Genomic DNA, 21,022 nt, shown 5'->3' with positions numbered 1-21,022 from the left:
CGGTCCCGCGTGCTGCGCGCCGACAGCCTCCGACAGGCCGGCCCGCACGTTGCCCTCGGACCTCGCTTGGAGCGCGACCCGGCGCGGAGGACGCTGCGGTCCGGCGCTCGCAGCCGCGCTGCAGTGTCTCCTCTGCGTGTTACCGGCCCGGGGTGCCCGCGGGTCCCGCCGGGTTAGAGCCGGAACCGGCTCGACCGCGCTTGCCGGGGGCGGTGCAACAGTCAGGCGAGCCCCCGAACGCTGGGTGGCGGGTGTACTTCTGTGGGTCCCCGGAGTGGGTCAGCCGCTCGGAGATCCCGGAGGCTGTTCGGGATCGGGCCTAGGTGGGGCTCCAAGGTCTCGGGCGGCCCCTCCCACCCGGGCCCGGCTCCCCTGTTTGTACCTGCGCGAGGCCCGCCCTGTGCGGGGGCCTGGGCCGGAGCCCAGCTGGCACGCAGCCCTTCGCGAACCGTCCCCATCTTCCAGGCCGGCTTTCCTGGAATGTGCCAGCCGCGCCTCGCCTGACCCTTCACGGGAACGCGGCAGTCGAGTCTCTGAGCACCCTGGCTGTTCCGAGCTGTCGTGCGGAGCAGTGTCTCCCCCAGTTTCCTAAAGCAAGCCCACGGGCACCAGGTCGAGGTCTGGGGAGCTCTCGCTGGCTCTTAGTCATTACCGGCTTTTGGCAAGCCCGCTGATTCTGATCCCGTTTCGTTTATTTTGGACTTGAAACCCTTGGTCTTGTCACTACGTGGGCACTTTTACTGCCCCCCAGTACAGGAGGAACGGCGACCTGCAAAAGCACACGGAAGGTGTGTCTCCTTAGCAGCCGTCCCTCCCAGATTCTAGTTCCTGAAGCTGCAAGTGGTGTTGAACCTGCGTGCCCCCGGCACCAGAGCCCGTCTCCCACAAACGTGGATGGCGGTGACCTGTCCCTTGCAAGAAAAGGCTGGAATTGCGGAAAGGATAAGACATGCAGGGTGACATCAGGGTGTGGCCGTCTGTTCTTCCTCCAAGCTCTAGAGCTTTCCCACTGCTCTGTGTTTCCCCCCCACCCAGGGGAAATGGGCTGCTGCCCTCTGAGGACATGTGGGTGGAGCAGAGTTAGTCTGCGGACAGCCGGCCTCGAGGGACAGCTCCTGGTTGCCGTGGGCACTTGTGGAGTGTGCAGAGCTCCTCAGCCGGAGGCCGGCTTATCGTCAGTGCCCGGCTCCAAACTGTCCTCTAACCACACACACGGCCCCCTTCAGGCCCCTGGGCAGCCACAGCTGGGATGTGCTGTAGGCCTTTTCCTCCCCAGCCAGGGGGTGTTTGGGGCCGGGGGTGGGGGGCCGTGCACCCTCCCTCTGCACATGGGGACTGGAGGATGGGCTTTGGCGGAGCTCTCCTGGAATGTGGCGTGTGTAAAGGTGTGCAGAGCGCCCTCGTGTACGGGCGAGAATGGGCTTTCACTGCAGTATTCACTGCAGCTGTGTCACTTTTAATGACCGGTCACTGATTTTGTCCTATGGCAGGACGCGTGAAAGTGGCAAGACCCAGTTTTTGGTGTTTTTTTTTTTAACGTTTTGTTTATTTGTTTGACAGACAGAGATCATAAGTAGGCAAAGACAAAGGAGGGAAGCAGGCTCCCCACTGAGCAGAGAGCCCGTTGTGGGGCTCGATTCCAGGACCCTGAGATCATGACCTGAGCCGAAAGCAGAGGCTTTAACCACTGAGCCACCCAGGCGCCCCAAGACCCAGTTTTGATGGAAGTCTTGGAATTTCAGTCTTTGAATTTTTCGGTTGTAGGAAAAGCAGAATATTTAAACATCTGTGGCATCAGTGTTTTGGACTCTCTATTCCTGTGTACCAACTTATTTTTTAACCAGCATAAGGAAGAATACTTTTTCTTTATGCTTTTTTAACATTTGTATTGGGAAGGAATGACTTCTGTTGTTCCCTTAAGCAGAGAAAATGCTGGGTAACAAAAAATGCCACTTGTCTTCATCACAGACTTGAAACTGTCGGGGTAGCATTGGCAAGTGCGCGACGTTGACATGTGTCGTCCCCCCCTGCCGTTTTCACAGCTGGAGTGCCTGATCCAGTTGGTGAGAGCCGGGGCCACGCTGGACGTTTCCACGACGCGCTATGCACAGACCCCTGCCCACATCGCGGCTTTCGGGGGACACCCCCGGTGCCTCCTCTGGCTGATCCAAGCCGGGGCCAGCGTTAACAAACCGGTAAGGGCGTGCCGAGGACTAACGTGGTCTTTATTGTTTGTTTCCAGTTATAATTACATGGTGTTGAGTTTTAAACGGGGGCCCTAATTAGAGTTTGATATGTTAACCTCCAGGCTAGCTGGGATTTGTGTGTAGAGTCACTCGTGGCCAAGAAGCCCTTCCCGCAGCCGTGCTCTCTGCTCCGAGAGCCCTTTGGCCCGTTCCGTGACTTAGTGAGACCCGCGGCGACCCGAAGTGGTTTGTCCGCGTCCCTGCTGGTGACTGAAGGCGTCTGGCCCGGAGCCCAGATTTCCCGGCTCCCCTGCCCACGCAGCGGCTCGGCTTCCCTTGCACATGCCGCCCTGAGACGCCCGGATGCCGGCAGGAGGGTCGGGCCGCCGTCTGCCTGCCTCGGTTAGCGCGGCGGCTCCTGGCGTGGAAGTGTGCGCGCCCCGGCGTGTGCCAGCTTCTCGCGGGGCGTGTCACTGTTGCCTTCACGTCCTCGAGAAAACCTCAAGGAGAGAGTTTCGCTTCCTGGCGACTCTTGTGTGGACGCGTGTGTGGGTGTTGATGACGCGGGGATGCGTGGCCGGGGGTCCCCGCGGAGAGCCCGCCCCGAGGGTGGACGCGTGTAGGGGCTTGTGCCTGTGGCTCTGCAGGGCCGCCTTCAGGCCGTCCCACTTTTCCTCTTTCCCTCCCAGCTGTCTGCGTTTGCCTTTTCCGTCAGTAATCCTCACGGGCCTGCCCTGTGCAGAACAGCACGTTTCCTCTCTGCTTCGCCGTCTTTCCCAAGATTCACCCCTTGCTGGTGACCAGCCCCTCCCCCACGGGTCACTCAGTGGCCACCTACAGGGCAGAGCTAAGCGCACGTCGCCATGATCGGTGTGTCAGGGGCCGTGGGCTCTCGGCCCCACGTCATTCCTGCGCCAGGCATGCCTGTCACCCCTGCCCCTTTCTGGTGCTGCCTCCTCCCTGCCCCATCGTCCTAGCAGAGCACCGGGGGCCCCGGGGGTGCCGTCTCACCTGGCTCTGCTCCCAGGCCTGGGGCAAGTCCTGGAGCTCAGTGTCCTTGTTAATGAAGTAGGGATAGTCCACGAATGATAGAGATAGATGATATGGACCTTTAGAATATTCTGTTGGTTTTCTTTCTTTTTTTTTTTTTTTTTAGATTTTATTTATTTATTTGTGTGTTTGTGAGAGTATGAGCAGGTGCGGTGAGGGCTGGGGAGCAGAGGGAGAAGCGATTCCCCGCCGAGCCCAGGGCGCACAGGGCTCCATCCCAGGACCCTGAGATTAGGACCTGAGCCCGAGGCAGACACTTCACGTCATGAGCCCCCCGGTTCCCCTCTGGTGGTTCTGCCTTTCAGAGCATCTACATCTAGAAGCTTTTTCTCACGTGCCCTGGGACAGCAGCCCAGTCTCTGCTCTGGACTAGGGGCTGCCGCTCTCGGTAGTCCCGTGTGGGGCCCTCTGCGCTCTGCTCCCAGCACAGGAGTCCCCGGGCCCCACCCCTCCCAGCAGCCCCAAGCCCTCTGGCATCCGAGGCTGTCACTCGGGGTCACTGGGTGTCCGGGCACGGCTGCCGACAGGGTCTCGGCTGCGGTGTGCACGTCAGCTGTCCCCTTGTGTGGGGCGTGGCAGCGGGCCTGCTGGGACAGGCCCCCCCGACCTCGAAGGTCACAGCAGCCCTTGTGTTAGCTCCCCACCCCCCAGTGTTGACTCAGCCTGAGGTGGACGGTTTCTCGTCTCCCACACAGGCTGTTCCAGAACCAGATCCAGGATTTCCTAAACCCGACTCTGCGTGCTGTGTTTCTGGACCTGCCCTGGCATTTCTCCGCTTTAGTTCCATCCACCGTCCAGTCCGTCTTCTGGCCCAGGGGTTACTGTCAGTTCATCGTTCCCGGGGCTGACGGAGACTGTTGGCGGCCTCCAGACTTGGCGCGAGGGGTCGCTGAGACTCCGCCTGTGCCGTCTGGACACAGAGAAAGGAAGTCCGTCTCCAGGAGATTTGTTCTCGGTGGGTCTGTGGCCACGACCCCCGGGCCTCAGTCCTGCAATGATTACAGGCCACCGTCTCTTTACTCCCGTTCTCGAATTCTAGGGTTTTGGTGACACTGGTCCCTTCTCTAGCTTCTTGTAGCCAGATTAGAAGTCGACTTTTCTGGAACCACCGTTCAAGGTGACCTGCCCGTCTTCAGACTCATGGTGCGGCTCCCACTTTCCCCTGTTACTCAGTTTGCCCACAGTACTTCTGGAATCGCACTCCAAAGTAGTCGGTATTTTTGGAATGTGACTTGCCTGGGCTGGAGATGTGAATAATTGAAATGGCTCCTGGTCTCGCTCTCTGGGCCACGTGTTCCTCAATGCTTGTCCCTCCCCTCCTGGCCTGAGGGTGTTCTTGGAGGGCGCTCGGGAGTGGGTTTGGTTTCCTCCTCTGTCTTCTTGAAGTGATAGAGAGACTTTGACGTGCCTTTCTTGCTCCAAAGATAGCTTTAACACCCTTTTCTGTTTCTGGGGGGTGGGAAACATCAGAGGCTCTGCCGCCTCCTGTCAGTGTCCTCGCCGCTCCTCCTGGCAGTTCTCAGGTACAAGTGTCACTTGTCCGGATTGTATTCCTCCTGTCCCCTCCGCACCTGTTTGGGAGGATGGGGCACGTTTTTGCTTTGTTAAGAAGCTGAGGGGCGCCTGGGGGCTCAGTCGGTTGAGCGTCTGCCTTCGGCTCAGATCATGATCCCAGAGACCCGGGATCGGGTCCCGCATCAGCTTCTTTCTCCACGGGGCAGCTGTTTCTCCCTCTGCCTCTCTCCCTGCTGGTGCTCTCTCGCTTTCACCGTCCCCTCTAATAAACAAATAAGCCTTTAAAAAAGAATCTGAGTTCATTCACCGGATGGCTCCCGGGGTAGCCACGTGGAATTCTGTCTCTTTCTTCAGAGACGGGTTCACTCTTACTCTGCGGGCACATCCAGGCGGGCTCACACCTTCCTGCCCAGGCCCGCTGGAGTGTCTGAGGTTACGTGCTGCCGGGGAAGCTGCCGGAGAAGCAGCTGGCACGCGTCTCCTGGGCTGGCTCCCTGGGACCTGCCCGTGAGCTCGGGTGTGCGGGGGGAGGGGCTCGGCTGTGCTGGTTTCTGAGTGAACTGTCCTCGGGGCCATGCGCGGTGCATTCCCCCCCCACTTTGGTACGGGGCGGCGGGGGTGCTGCCCTACTGCCAGGCTCGCCGTCCAGGGACCGGGAGGTGTGATGACTCGGGCGCGGTGCTGCAGGGCCAGGCGGGAGGTCCTGCCCCCGTGTTCCCCACAGAAACGACTTCCTCCTTGATGGCTGCATCCCTCTCCCGCTTACAGACCCGAGCGCCTGTGAATGGCAGCGCGTTTCGGACGTTGTCCCGCTCAGACAGCGCCAACTAACGCGTCCTCACCGTCCTTCCCAGCGCCGCTCGCCTTCCCTGCCTTCTCCGGCGGAGTTCCGGAGCGTGGGTCCCGCGTTGCTGCGGCCTTCCTTGCGGTCTTTGGGTGAAGTTGGCTGCGTGTGGCCCCAAGTCCTCTTCCTCCTCATTTGCGGTGCTTTGATCTCAACCCTCCTTGTCTAAAGTGTAGGCGTAATTAGGACTCGAGGTACAAGGGGCACCCCGTGGGTAGACCAGACGCTGGATAGTGTGTGCTGGTCCTTGGCCTTGGTTCCCTTTTTTAATCTGTTAGAGGATCATCATTCTGGGTTTTGTATACAACTCATCTGTGCTGAGATCCACCATAAGATGATTTCCCGCCGTCCCTGCGGCGTGTCCGTGCTGTCCCCGCTGGAGAGGCCCCACGACTCTCTGGTCCTGATGCAGGGATTCAGGAGAACGCGCCTCTTCCATGGCCGACTTTGATTTTCCGCCCTGTGTCTCTGGCCACGTCAGATCTGACTTGCGTGGTGTTTGGTCTCCAGGACGGATGAGGTGCTCGGTCTGTGTCCGTTATCTTCCTTGAAAACGTCCGACTCCTGTTGGATCTGATGCCGTGTGTCCTTCTGTTGTTGCAGGACTGTGAGGGCGAGACCCCCATTCACAAGGCGGCTCGCTCCGGGAGCCTGGACTGCATCAGTGCCCTGGTGGCCAACGGGGCCCACATCGAGTAAGTGCCTTCGCGCATCTGTCCCGCAGAGACGCGGTCGGGGCGCGGTGCTCACAGGCGGCGGCCCTCCCCCGGCGTCTCCGGTACCGGGACAGCCCCGCGTGGTAGGTCCGCTGGCGCGGTGCAGGCTCTGGTGCGGGCTGGCGGCTGGCGGGGGAGCGGCTTCTCGGCGCCCCAGGCTTGTTGCCGCCACAGCGTGGGACGAGGGAGAGAGCAGTGAGCTAAGTCGGTCGGAACCTGGTGCTGTTGACTCGGCCAACGAGCTGTGTCACCACGGGCACGTCGTCCGACTGCCCCTCGCCAGTGTTCGTTCCACAGTGAGGCCCTGCATTGGGTCAGAACGTCTTGTCGGGCGTCTCTGGCCCAGCCCTGGCAGAGAGTTAGCTTCGCTCAGTTGCGATTTTCTCATCTCTTAGCAGATGTGAGAACCTTCTGTTTTAGAGCCTATTTGGACTCTAAATGATTTATCGCTACTTGTAAAACAGAGCCATGTACATTAGAGCCTCAGACTCCCTCCGAGCCCTTGAGGCCGGCGACATTATTACAGTCTCGCTTGATCCAGTTTACGTGAGCTAGTTATGCGTGGTTTGGTGGAAAGTGTTCATGTTTCAGTGCATTAGTTTAAAGATGTGGGCTTAGGTGCAGAAGTCCTTAGCCAGCCATGGCATGAAACGTTTATTTTAGGTATTAAATTCATTTGTTTTAACTTGATCTGAAAGATTGATATTGTAAACATTTTTCTCCCGCAGTTCACGGCATTAACACAATGGATGCGGTTTTTACCCTTAAGTGTTGATGTGAGCTCTAGAGCTGGGATAGCCTGAGTAACTATGACGTCAGCTGCTCGGTCTTGAGTGTCTTGAATATTTCTTAAAGATTAATTACAGACCCCACGCTATTCTAATTGGAAATGTGAAAATCTAGACTTTGGGAGAAGTAAACGCCCAGACTAACCTAGTTTAACCCTTTGGTTTCCACTTGATGGTTTTGACTCTGTGTTATAACAGATTCATTGAAAACGGATCCTGGGTAGCAAACCATGCAGCTTAACTAATGCCACGCATAATGCCAGGGGCTGTCTTCGGCTCCTAGGATCTTAGCTTCTGTTTCATTTAAGTGTTATGTTGTTCAGTCATTAGTTTGGGCTTGGATCTTTTATTTCCATAGAAATCTGGTCCCGTAAGTACGCCCTGTGTTAACTGTTACATTGCAGGGCACCTCGTGATTTCGTATAGCTCTGACTTCAGGTAACGTAAAAATGCTGGATAATACGAATATGTATTATGCAATATGAGACGATTCTCAATGGATTGCTTCAAAGTGAAGTTATATGTGCATTTTTTTTAGCTGCGTTTAAATTAAAAACTCAAATCTTTAATTTTAATAACAGAAGCTTTGATTATGAAATAGAGTCATATAAGATCAATAATTAAATCGCTTGTCATTTGTTGAAATAATAATTAGAAATTGACCTTTTTAATGACTTATTTTTCTAAACAATAGTCTAATTGATCCTGAACATTTTACTAGTACATATTAGCTCTCTTCATTTCAATGACTAGCTTAATCCTTTGAGCCAATAAATATTTATCTCTATATCCTTTTTTTAATAGGTATCTTTCTAAAATAAGAACCTTTTATTTACAGTTCTGTCCTTGGTTACAGGACCCTCGAGTGTGTCTTTCCCACCAAGTGTGACTGAGCCTGGCCTCAAGTGCCGGGCTGCTTTTCCTTCTCACTATGAGAGCCACTCCCTCGAGACCCTGCACTGTGGTGATTTCCCTTGCCTGAACCTTCAGATGTTTTTTAGAAGAAATACTTAGCTCGAGCCACCTAGCCAAAAGCGATTCTTAAAATTCTAAGTCTTTGGCCTGGAGACAGAGCACAAAGAATCAATTGTATATGTGCTTATTTAGTGGTTACTTAGTGTTAACATCTGGAGAAATTGCCAGTTTTGCTGGGAAGCTAATTTGTAAATTGCTTTTTGATGTCTGTTCTGTACATTTTTATAGTTTAACACTTCTAGCCTACCTACAGGTGATAGTTTGAGCCCCTCAAGTCATGGTACTTAGACCTGTCCTACCGGTACTGCTCACATGGTAAAGAGTAGTCCTAGCTAATGCAATGCCTTTTTGTTTTGTTCTGTTTTATGTCTTAAGAGGATCGAGGGCACAGTGTTAATTTACTTACCTAAAGTGATTTATGTTTTTTCCAGTTCACAATGGGCCAGATTATTAATTCTTCATATTACATGCTGTAATGTGACCCTTTCCTTTTCCTGTGAAGCGATCGAAAGCTGTCTCCTATCAGTATTTTGTCACACTTGGTGGTGATTATTAATTTTGTTATTAATTCCTACTTTTTTTTTTTTTTTTTTTTAAATGTATCAGCTTCATAAAGTGGCCAAAATCTTAAGTTGCTGCTTGTTTTGGTCACTGGGTAGATAATGATGAGGGCAAGCGTGCCCCACGTCTGTGGCTAGAGTGGTTTGTTGTGTGACTCACTTGTCGATAGAGGCCGCGTCTGCATGGTGGGGCGTGTCCGCCGCCGGGCACCATGTGTAACGTTTTCTAGCACCACACGTGAGTATGTTGATGCAGTTTTTTTTTCCTTCTCTTATTTTACATCTCGAGTTTTGGTGCCAAGTTTTCTTTTTCTCGTGAGGTTTTGTTTCTGGCTTCTGCGACGGTCGTTGTCGCTTGCCGTTGCTGACCTGCCCCAGTAAAGCTCCATGGGACGGAGCGGTGCTTCTGTGACCGGGTTCAGGGTTTGCATACTTTAAACCACGGAACCTCTGCAGACTCTTGTCATTCTCGTGCTTCTCAGGCACGGCCGGCACCTTTCGAGTTCTTGAAAGTGAGGTTGTCCGCGTCCTACATTTGGCTCGTGTGACAGTCCGTCTGTTCCTGCAGCCACTGCCGAGTGCTGCCCCCTCAGGGGTTTGCATCAGGAGAGGCACGGGCTGACCCGTAACCACCATTGCCTCGTCTTTCTTTTTGGTGATTAAATGAGTAGCAGTGGAAGACTCTGCCTGCATGGTTTTGGAGAAAGCAGCGAGACTCGCTGTTTGTCCGCTGGTGATGAAGAGCGGCCGAGTACTGACGTGGGAAACCCCAGATTCCAGCCTCAGAGTAGCTTCATTCTCAGTAGCTGGGCGTCCGTTAATTTCGGTTACTCCGTTTTCTTTCTTTTTTTTTTTTTTTTTAAGACTTTACTTATTTGTCAGAGAGACAGGGAGAGAGAGCGAGCACAGGCAGACAGAATGGCAGGCAGAGGCAGAGGGAGAAGCAGGCTCCCTGCCAAGCAAGGAGCCCGATGTGGGACTCGATCCCAGGACGCCGGGATCATGACCTGAGCCGAAGGCAGCCGCTTAACCCACTGAGCCACCCAGGCGCCCCGGTTACTCCGTTTTCTTGACGGTAAAGTGAATGTTTCCATATCACCCAGGTATTGAAATTGCCTTTTTTATGCCTCTGAGTGGAAATACAGGGACCAGTGGGATTTAGACTGAAACCACCGTTGGCTGGGGTTTTGGGCAGATTTGCTGGCCCATTTCGTGCCCCGCCACACGGGTGCTGCTGTTGAATGAGGTCGTGGCAGAGGCTCGGGGCAGCCGATAGGAGAGCGTTTCTGTGGAAGCCGCCGGTCCCATGGCGACCGGCTCTTCGGATGGGCAGCTACTGCATTCCAGCCGAGCTGGTCTGACCCCGCGGACAGCTCCACCGGTCATCAGATAAGGAGAAGCCTTGGTAGCCTGACGTAAGCCAGTTCAGTGACTCGCTCTGGAAGCATCCTTCTTGCCTAATTTAGAAAACAGGCACAGTTGGCTGCAGTCACAAACATCTAAAATGTGATTTTAATGGATTTTGTTTCAATGTCACAAAAACATCTACACTACTGAACTTTGAGCCATTCTCAATGGAAATTGAGTAGGTTTAGATCGGTTTATCACTGGTGGTCACGTTTACGATCCAGCCCCGTGCGCTTACCCAGAGAGCCCTCTGGAGGCAAAACGCCCTTTAGGGCACTGCCTGCCTGGAGCACATGTCATGTCCCCTGGGGAGTTTGTTCGGAGCTCCTGCCCGAGGCCAGATGTAGCGCCCGCTCCCTGTGGTAGCCGTTTCTTCACTCGTGTTTGGAATTTGTAGTTTCTTTTCATGGGTTCACATATTTGCCCCTCAGAATAACAGTCTGTGGATTTTATGGGAACTGTAAATCTGAACTCGTTTCTGACTTTGGGGCTCTGCATTTGCACCCTCCTCCCCCAGTCTTGCCTCCCTTATCTCGGTGTCACTCCGGCAGACGTGTCCCGTCTTGCTGGTGTCTGGCTCTTCCCCTCCTGCCAGAGAAGCTGCCGGCCCGGGGCAGGAGGGGCTTCCCCAGACAGCTCTGAAGCGCTTTCCGCCCGCCCAGCGCCCCTGGAGCTGTTGACGCGTGTGGAGTCTTGATTCGTCTCATAACACCTTGAGTAACATGGACTCAGATAATTGTTTAATCACTGCTTTTCTAAACAGTAGCCAGTGATTTCCAAATCTCTTTTTCCTCCGCTAAATTATTGTGGGAGCACATGAAGCCTTTTATCAGTCTCCCTGAAATGACACTCTTCTGTTTAACGTATGCAAATGTGATTGGGGTTCACTTGCAGAGTAAAACTGCCCTCAGCGATGTTGACCTTGAAATGAAAACTTGGCACCAAATGTATTCAGGTAAATACTTTAAAAAATAGTTTCTTCCTCTTGTTATCTGAAGACTGTACTTAAAGTCTTCGTAATTTAAGAGTTTGGATACCAAAGGGTTAAAAATACGTGTTTTTCTTTTACTGAAGAAATTTTAGATGTTTGCTAATGTTGTCTGTACAAATGGACATTTAGTGATTTTTTTTTTAATCTTTTTTTTTTTTTTTTTTTTTTTTTTAACGATTCCATGTATTTGCTTATTTCCATCTAGGAATAGTTACTAATGTATTTGAGATTCAGCATACCAAATTTTAAAGTACCAGAATCGTGAGTGAATGGTTTTTAGTCCATACTGTGAAACTTGTGTTGAAATATTGACATATTTAAATGGGCTTCCTGCCGGCAGCAGCTGCAGGTGGAAAGGCAGCGGCGTGGAGCCACGGCGGCCCCGCGCACCGACCGCGCCTCTGCACCCCGTGTGTGTCTGTGTACTTTTAATCCAAATGTTGCCTGCGAATATGTGATCCCTTATTATTTCAGTGTCCTGTGTCATGAACCATTGCCCGTTTTAAATCACAGAGAAGATTCTGAATCTGTAAAACCTACACGTGTCAATGTCTTACAGCTACGTAATTCGAATTGACTTGATTTTTTCAAGTAATCCTAGAAAGGGGGAGCATTCCATATAGAAACCGCTGAGAACTGCCACAGGTGCTTCTCCGAAAACCTTACGGTTGTGGCATTGAGTGCTCAGTATGGCTTCCTCTCTCCACACGGTTGAGGTATTTGTTGCGGTGATTGGTTTTAATGCTAATCTAGGAATTCAGATATAGAGTCTAGATTTGCATGCTTTGCTTACCCTAATTTATGATCCCTACCTTTTATTTGTAACTAACAATAGTTAAGTTGAGATCAGAATTTTAACAGAAATACTATTTATAGAAAAATTGTGGCTATTCTTTCATTGTCCCATGGCATTAACAAAAAGAAAGCACCCTGAAGGGGATGTGACGGCTCAGAGGCCAAACGTCATATTTTGGTGATTGCTTGATCCGTGGTTTCTCAAACTAAAAAATTGTTCCTACCGGAACGGCTTCTCGTCTCTTCCAGGGGCGTGACACTGTAAGTGGAGAACGAAGGACAAACTGGCCACCGGGGGACATTGTCTCCAGGTGCTCTAGGAAGGGCCCTTCAGTACAGGACACTTGAGTTGTCTGTTCAGAACATCACCGCAGAAAGCACCGTATCTCCGCATTTGGGTGTTAGTCAGTAAAGCTTAAAAAAGTAACAGTTTCTTTGTCAGTTAGCAGCTGAAGACGGAAGATGGAACTCACAGTGACGATTTTTCCGTGTCTTCCGTGTTTCCACACTGTGCTTCGGGGACAGTGCTTGGTGCCCCGGGAGGACAGGGGTGGCTTGCTCTGAGATCACTTTCATAGTCTCTGAGTGTCCCAGGAGCTTCAACCTACAGGTGCCGGCCCTGCGGCAGAGTGACCCCACCCCCAACCCCCCCAAAATTTTGATCCTGTCAACTTTTTTTCTTTTTTAAGACCATTGACTTTGGAAATTCAACACACTAGACCCACTTTGAACATCAAGGTGATCGATGTCTAATTTTTAAAATCTCTGCCCAGTTTCAAAGATTTTTCAGCTGGATATCAGAGCGGGTGAATGGAGAGCTTTTAGAAACGACCTCACGGCGCGTCCACGGGGTCCTCGTCTTCCGAAATGGACAGAGGTGAATTTCGGATCACACGTAGTCTGCGTTCACCCAAGTGCATCACACCGAAGATGCAAAATTCAAAACCATATGCTTTTTTAAAAGATTTGGCTAAAAATAATGTGTATATTGCCATGACTACCCCAGTTTCCATGTAAAGTATAGGTTTTGAGAGTATTTCTGAATAATTTCTTCCAGATCCTTTAGAATGTTCCCTTTGCGTAGCGTGTGTAGACTAGTTGAGCCTGACCCCAGCCCCGCACCTGACCGTGAGAGGAGCGCTTGGCAGCGAGCGTGGCGCAGCCGTGCCCCACGTGCCCGTGCGCAGCGCAGGGTGAAAAGCGCCGGGCGGGGGCGGCACCGTCGGGCGAGGGGCCAGGCTCTTGGTTTCGGCTCAGGTTGTGAGGTGGAGCCCTGAACCCCACACAGGCTTCTCACTCCGCCTGCGGTGGAGGGGACGGTCTGCTTGGGATTCTCTCTCTGTCCGGTCCCTCCCCTGCTTGCCCACGCTCTGTCTTCCTCTCTCCAAAATGAAGGAAGTAGAAAGTACTGTCCAGACCTAGCGCATCACGGGGATGGGGAGCCGTCCTGCCTGCTTCCAGGTCGCAGCCACAGCCCCTGACTGGCGGGAAGTAAGGGAGGGAGCGGAGGTTTCATTTCTGTTTCTACTCGGAACACCAGAGTTTGGTTTGATAAATGGATGGTGCGTTGTCACCAGGGTCACGGTTTCAGCTCTTACGACGGCAAAATGGAAGCTGTCCGGAACGAGGTGGAAAACAGATTGAAAGAGCTGTGAGCCTCTCTTGTTAAAAAGGCCAGGTTTTGAGAACGATTCCATTTAATGATTCCTTATTCTAGTCCTTGATGTGGAAACCCACGTGATTTTATACTCTGAGGCATGTTTGAAAGTCCCCTCTGCTTATTGAGCTGTGAAAAGGTGGCTTGAGGGAGTCCGGCTGGTGAAGGCCATTTTCACGTCCTTCATCGTAAGCGCGTGGCCTGATCCTAAGACACCAGGACTTTTCTTTTTCTTTTTTTTTTTTTTTTTAATTTTTATTTATTTATTTGACAGAGAGAGAAAGATCACAAGCAGGCAGAGAGAGGCAGGCAGAGAGAGAGGAGGAAGCAGACTCCCCGCTGAGCAGAGAGCCCGATGCGGGACTCGATCCCAGGACCCTGAGATCATGACCTGAGCCGAAGGCAGCGGCTTAACCCACTGAGCCACCCAGGCACCCCGACGCCAGAGCTTTTAACAGAAAACACACAAGTGGAGTAGGGACAGCGGTCCTGCTGCTTCATGTGGTCTTGGTGGCTTGTACTTTCCCTCTGGATATTTTTCTTGGTACTTAACATTCTGTGATTTAACCGATTTGGCAGCTTTTTAAAAGTTGTTTGTTTGAATTGAGTAGTACATAAAATTTCTAGAAAGAGAGCTTTGAGGAACCCATGGACAGACACATTTCATAAAAAGAGAGGACGGGTTAGCAGGATCGTCTTCCAGCCACGTGTTACTCAGCAGATCCCGTCTGCTGTTGGTTTGTGTGTGGCCCGTAAACTGAGAATGATCTGTACCCTTTAAGTGGTTGAACAAAAATCAAAAGAATAATTATTTTGTGACAAGTTAAAATTACATGAAATTCTTGTGTCAATGTCCACGAATGACCTGGCCTTGCTCTGTTGCTCTCTATGGTCCGTGGCCACCTTGGGGCGGAAAGGACAGACCTGAGTGGTTGTGAGCGGGCGTGTCCCGAGAGCGGGCACCGGCAGCGTGTCGCCCTCCGAAGGGGGAGCACCCGCCGCGGGATCAGCGTGCCCCAGCGCTCCTGTGCGGGCAGTGTCTTAGCGTGCGCGCTACGGCGTAAGCAGAACAGAATTCGGGGGTCGGACGTTTGGCAGGGTAGACGGTGGGAGGGTGACGGTATGGAAATGGGGGGGCCTGTTGGTGTGTGACCGAGTCAGGTGTTTGGAGATCCTTTGGCTGGAGAAGAGCGTGAACCCTGTGTCGTGCACATTCCATGCTCAGTGATAAGGGAAGGAATACACCGTTGACCCTTGAACAACGGGGACCTGAACTGTGCACGTCCTGTCATATGTGGATTTGTTTTTATAAATATATTTCCTTAATAACAGTTTCTTTTCTCTGGCTTACTTTATTGTAAGTATATAGTATATAATACGTGTAACGTATAAAATACGTATTCACAAACACTATCTTATCAGTAGATGTTCTGGACAACAGTAGGCTGTCAGTGGTAAAGTTTTGGGGAGTCAGCAGCTCCAAGTGGGTTTGTGGCTGCACAGGGGTCGGTACCCCCCAGCCCCTCCTTGTTCAAGGGTCTGCTCATGTAGCTGGAAGTCTGTAGCTTACTGGGAGCAGAGAAAAGATAGCATGGGTCCCTGTTTCTGATAATCCTGTAGGGACAGGGCCAAGATTATTAGCTCCTTGATTCTGCTCCTTTGTCTCCTAGAATGTCTTGATCTCCCTTTTGGATCCCTCTGACTTCTCGTCCCGCCAGGGTGTGTGCGGACCAGAGTCTGTCCGGTCTGAGCCGTGACTGTTCCCTCTTGCCTGCTCCGTCCGCACGCGGGCGCACATGGTGTGGGCTGGCCCCAGTCCTTCTGTTGAGTTTTGAATCTGTAACTCACGTGTGCGAGTGTTGGACGGTCGGGGGGGACCTTGCCTTCCTGTCGCAGGTCCCGGCACATGCCCCCACCCAAACGCGGGCCGTCCCCAGAGTCCCTGGAGGTGGGCGCCAGTCCGTGCTTGTCTTTCTCTCAGGCTGTATTTCCTTGGGAAAGCAGTCCGCTTGCTCTTCTGACCTGAGTCCAGTCTGGTGTTGTTTCTGAATGGAAAGTGAAGGCTTTGAGTGTGTTTTGGAAATTCTTCCCCACAGCTTGAGCCTGTCGGCTGCTGTCAACGGCTGTGTTTTCCTCCGTGAGGTCGTGGCAGCAGGTGCCACGTCAGACCGTGTGAGCTGCTCCCCGTCATCCTCTGGGCTGCCCGAGTCCTCCCTCCCGTCAGCCTGGCTCCGTGTTCTCGGATGCTGGAGAGCAAGTCCCTATTTCTGTGTAGAAGAGATCATTTTATAAACTTGGCGTATGTTCCAGGTCTTCATTTTTCCAAATTTTGAAGAATTAGACTTTTTTTTTCATATGGCTGTTACCTTGTTCATATTCTTTCTTTCTTTCTTTTTTTTTTTTTTTTAAGATTTTATTTATTTATTTGACAGACGGAGATCACAAGTAGGCAGAGGCAGAGGGAGAGAGAGGGAGAAGCAGGCTCCCAGCTGCGCAGAGAGCCCGATGCAGGGCTCAATCCCAGGACCCTTGGATGAGGACCTGAGCCGAAGGCAGAGGCTTTAACCCACTGAGCTTTCCAGACACCCCCACATTCTTGACGAAGTAGACCTTTCTGGACGATGGCACTGGGGGCGGCCCCTGAAAATTAAAAAACTCACTCAGCTGAACACCTGGCTTAGTGTTGCCATGTCCGGAGCGTGGCAGCTTCGGAAACTCACTGTATGGTCACTGTGTGTACAAGGAAGTGACGCAGTTCACAGTGTCCTCATGTCCGCATTGCCTTTCCGTTTAGCTTCTCCATCACCATCAAAATAATACCCCGCTGTGGGATACTCGTTAGGGTTCATAGACACGAAATCAGAGTGGCAGGTCTGGGCCCCAGTGGTTCTGCACTTGCTGGGTTTCTGCGATTCTCAGGTCTTCTCTTTTTCTATCTGATCAAACCGAGTTTGCGCTTCGGCCTGTCCCCAACACGTAGGAAACATTTCTTTATCTTGGGCTTTAAAGAGCAGAGACGTGTTCGCGAGGATCTGAAACTGTACAGGTTTCTCATTTCTCGGTTGCAGCATTAGGCGCCTGAGGGCTGGCAAGGCTCGTTCTCTTCACGGTGAGAGCCCCCGTCTGTCCCTGCCGGGCGATCCTCACTCCACGCTCACATCCGTGCCGGGAGCAGGCCTCGCCGTGCTGCGTCGATCACTCGGTGAGACCGCAGGCCGGTGGCCTCGCTCAGCCGAGCAGACGCGGGAGCCGGCCCCCCTCTGGTGCACACTCACTCCATCCGCCTGTCTCCCTGGCTCGCACTTGACCTCATGGGGCAGGGTGTTTTCCTGTCTTGCCGTTAGTATTTAGTATTTCCTGGTGGTTTACAGGTGGCTCTTTCATATTTGTGGGATCGAGGTGGTTCCCTTCGCCTTCTGCCGGCACCTCCTACTTTAGTTTGTGTCTTGGCTGCCGTAGGGGACCCCAACCTTCATCTGTTGGCGTGGCCGGCCACGTGAGCTGCCGCGGTGTGCACTCTGAACACTGATAGGACTTCCCCGCCCCGGGACGGGACCCCAGGAACCCCCCGCTCAAATGCTCCCGATGCCGGCGCCCTCCCACCGCAGGCTTTCCGGAGCAGGCCAGAGAGCCGCATCAGACCCACACACTTGGCCTCTCCCGTCTCCCCCAGTGGTAAGTTCTCTGTCATCAGGACCTCCTTCTAGACCTCCACTTACAGTGTCACGGGCTAGTATCAAATCTGGCTTGTCGGTGCGCTGTTTTGAGGAAGCCGATCGTTACAAATGCCATGGACAATTCCAGTACATGTCTGTTTGTTATGATTTTACTCGAGCTAAAGGAATGGATTATTACAGTTATGCAGATAACGTAGAATTCAGGTCCAGGTTAAGTCTGAAGTCAGCATAAATTTAGGTTCTTCAGACTGACCTAAGAAATGATTTGAGAAGTTGAATAGGAAGATACCTTTTTTAAAGTTGAGCGTGTTGATTTTTAAATGCCTATCTCCCGACCTCGCTTAGCGATCACATGTGCGCAAGAGCCCCGTTAGCACGGCAGCAGGACCAGAGCTCCCCGTAAGGGAGGCTCGCGGTACCTCCGTGTCCTCTTGCCGCCCCTTGAGCTAGTCAGTCAGGTCAGCAGGAGCAGAGACAGGTGAGCGCTCGGCGGGGTGTAATTCGGTGTTTTTGTGTCACGCAGCCTGAGGAACGCCAGTGGCCTGACAGCAGCAGACATTGCTCAAACCCAGGGTTTCCAAGAGTGCACCCAGTTTCTCTTGAACCTGCAGAACTGTCACCTGAGCCGTTTCTATGATAACGGCCCCATAAACGGGGGCCATCAGAGCCGATTCCCTAATCATACTAGTGCGGGAGCCAATCGCAAGAGATGCTTGGAAGATCCAGAGCCCTTTGGAGTGAAGAAGGCTCGAACTGAAGGTGAGACCCCTTGGTGGGTGGGAGGGGGGCACTGTCCTCTTTCCGGTAACTTGGGCTCTTTTTTATGGCTGGAAGCGCCTTCGAGAGGAGACCTTCGCTTGAGGGTCCTGTGCCCGGAGGAGCCTGGTGCAGTTGTGGTTTTTTTCCCCCGTGGCCCCTGGAAGATTGGCCCTTTAACCGAAGGGGAGCGGTGAGAGGGCGGTGTTGGCAGCTCAGACGGAAGTGTGTGCGTGTGCGCGTACCTTTGTGCACACCCGGTTTTCTGCCGCTCTTTCCTGTGCCTGTTTGAAATATAACTATTAAAAAAATCCGCCACCGTGCCTGATTTTTTTGTGTTTGTTTCCTCTGAATGTCCCTGAGCTTATGAAGAACATTGCTGGTCTGGTAGCAAAACACGGTTTCACATCTGGGCAGGGAGAGGTTTGCCTCGGCTGGTCTCCGCACCCACAGTACGGGGTGTGTGTCGTGGCAAGACCCGAGGATACGCCTGGAAGGTGAGTGAGTTGTGAGTGAGTTATCCGTGTTCTGCACCGTTTTATCTCCAGGTTACTTTGGAGTTCACGGTGAAGCAGAGTCACTGGTCAGGCTCTGATGAAAACAGCTCCCCTTCACCTAGAGAAAAATGTGTGTGTGTGCAGCTGTCTGTAAGAGAGCTTACAGGACAGACCGCTGGCCGGGCAAGAGTATTTAACAAAGCGACACAGAGAGGGACACACAGAGGTGGCAGTGAAAAGTAACCACGTTGAAATTAGGAGCTCGGGTAAGAGAGCTGAGGATAAGGACAAAGTTGTGCCCTTTGATTAAAAAAATAAAAAGCTATGCCAGGAAAGGAGGAGGAAAACCTGGGCAGCTGAAGGCCTCCGTTGCCTACACCCCCACGGGGGTCCACGTGATCCTCTTCCCAATGCTGCACATTTTCAGTCTGACCGGACAGTGTTTGGATGAAAATGGACTTCTTTTACTATGAAGTTGATAAAATTGTTTAACTGCTTTTAAATACTTAGTGACTATGGAAACTTCAGACTTTTTTTGTAGAAATGAATGTATGAACTTGAGGTGGTGGTTTACGAAACTCCTGGCTTCTGTGAGTCCCAGAACTCTCTAAGAATGCCGGAAGGGCATGAGCACCAGCAAGCAGGTGTCCGCCCTCGCGGGGCCTAACCGGGAGCTGTCGTCCGGCACGGTCACTGATGTGTACGTGTTCCGGCCGAGTCTTTCCTAATGTAGTTTAAAAGCCCTCTAAGAGCTTCCACTTTTTTAAAATAGTCTTTCTTGTCCGCTTCATGCCTGGTTTCGTACTTTGGAACGACACAAAGCGTCGGGCTCATGGGCCCTCGGGCAGCGGACCGGTACGTGTCCATGTGCACGTGCGCTGGTTCACAGCAGAAATCTTGGATTCTGCTGGTTGGCGAAGACGGATGTCCCTGGACCTTCTAACAAGACTCAGACACGGGCCAAAGAGTTTTTCCAGCCAGGCTCTGCCGCGCTCCGGTCGGTCGGATCTGCCAGCGTCTCCTTACTGACGCCCCTGAAGAGACCAGAATGTATGTTTCCTAGACCTTGTCACCACGCAGACGGATCCGAAGAATCGGGCGGGTGGATAGATGTGGAGGGGGCGTTATTTCCCTCCTCCAGGCGGGTGTGTTCTGGCCGACAGGGTGAGAGATGCACGCTTTGCCCCTGAGACTCCCCGGGCAGCCGGTTCCCGCTCCTCGGCCGGGGTCGGGGCTTTGAGGCACGTGGCCCCGAGGCTGGGCTGTGGTGCCCGCCCCGGCGGCGGCCCCGTCCGTCAACCATCGCAGGAGACATCCGAGCCGGGCCGTCCTCGCTCCCGTCCCCCAGGCAGTGCTGGTCCCGGGCAGCGTCTCCCACATCCCTGAGCGTGTGTGTGTGTCTCTGGTCATGGCTGTGGGAGCACGGACAGGCCTGCAGCCCGCGCCTCTTTCCTCGGGGGGCGGGGGCTGTGAGTGCCGACGACCGCTTTCATTTTATCATGATGTGCTTGCCGTGCGTGGGGGCTGGGCTGTGGGTCTCATGACTTTGCCCCAGCTGCCTGGGTTTTCGGAAGGAAGTTGTGTCTGCCTGTGCGAGGATTTCTGCCCCGGGCTCGGAGTCCAGTAGGCGATTCACGATCCGTTGTTGTAGTTCACTTAATATCTGGCATCTCGTTTTGATTTGCTATTTAAATGTCTGAGCTTCAGGTTTTGCTCATTCTGAATTATTCATTTTGCAAACAAGTTTTTGGTTCTCACACCAGAGTAAAAATAAGCATTTTTTCCTTACCCAACACATGCATATAAAATCCTTTTGAATAACTTCCCATGTCAACATATTTAAAAGAGTTTAAAATTTTCTGTCTCCGTTCTTCCCCAGGTACAAGTTAGGCTTTTCAGGGCCAGGAGTTCTGTCTGGGCTTTCACAGCTTAGACCTTATCAGTGAGATTCAGGCCAGTCTTTCTGCAACTAAAGAATTAAAACACACTTGTGTTTTTAATGTGCATTTTATGTTCATAAAAGTTATTTCCAGAAGTTTTTAAGTGTGCCTTGAGAATTTATTTTTTTTAACTTTTTTTTTTTTTACTTTGGAATCCTGAGACAAAGTTCCCCACTCTTCTGCACAGAAAGTGGCCTCTGTCCCTGCTTCCACTAAACTGTTTTCAGATGTTGTAATGTCATTGGTGTGATTTCCCTTGGAAACTACGGATGGAGAAGAACTTGAAGGGTTAATGACGCTGCTGCCTGGCCGTCTGCTGCGCTGGGGGGCGGGCTGAGCCTCGAGCGGCCCTGTGTGAAATGCCCCCGCCCCAGCATTCACACCAGCAACCCCACCACCCTGGTCAGGGCGTGGACCTAGTCCCTGGGGCCGTGAACTCGAGCGTAAAGTCAAGTCCAAAGTCACTTCAGCGGTTGATCCTAATTAAAAGTATTGTGGCATAAGATCGGGTTTTGTTCATTTGGGGTGGCACAAGGAAGCACGAGTATATAAGTGGGTTTCGGGGTGTTTTCCCTCATTTATCAGCCGTTGGCTCGAGGTGGGTTGACAGGTGTCCTTCAGTGACGGGCTCGGTAACGGTTCTGTTAGTGTTTCTGTTAACCTTCAGG

The 21,022-nt window shown here is 52.5% G+C and overlaps 1 protein-coding gene across 2 annotated transcripts in view; it reads left to right on the top strand.

Moving 5' to 3' along the window:
• The window catches only part of ANKRD10 (ankyrin repeat domain 10), a 31,839-nt gene that overhangs the window by 1,014 nt on the left and 9,803 nt on the right, over window positions 1–21,022 (top strand). For both annotated transcript variants that reach the window (XM_044250120.1, XM_044250122.1), the window contains exons 2-4: window positions 2,043–2,195; window positions 6,199–6,290; window positions 17,685–17,920. In XM_044250120.1, coding sequence (XP_044106055.1) covers window positions 2,043–2,195; window positions 6,199–6,290; window positions 17,685–17,920 — 481 coding nt within the window. The remainder of the gene's footprint in view (window positions 1–2,042; window positions 2,196–6,198; window positions 6,291–17,684; window positions 17,921–21,022) is intronic.

Source organism: Neovison vison, chromosome 5, assembly GCF_020171115.1.
Source record: "Neovison vison isolate M4711 chromosome 5, ASM_NN_V1, whole genome shotgun sequence".
NCBI classification, from domain to species: Eukaryota; Metazoa; Chordata; class Mammalia; order Carnivora; family Mustelidae; genus Neogale; species Neogale vison.
Note: the sequence above shows the minus strand (reverse complement) of the source record. Positions and strands in the feature narration are given on the sequence as shown.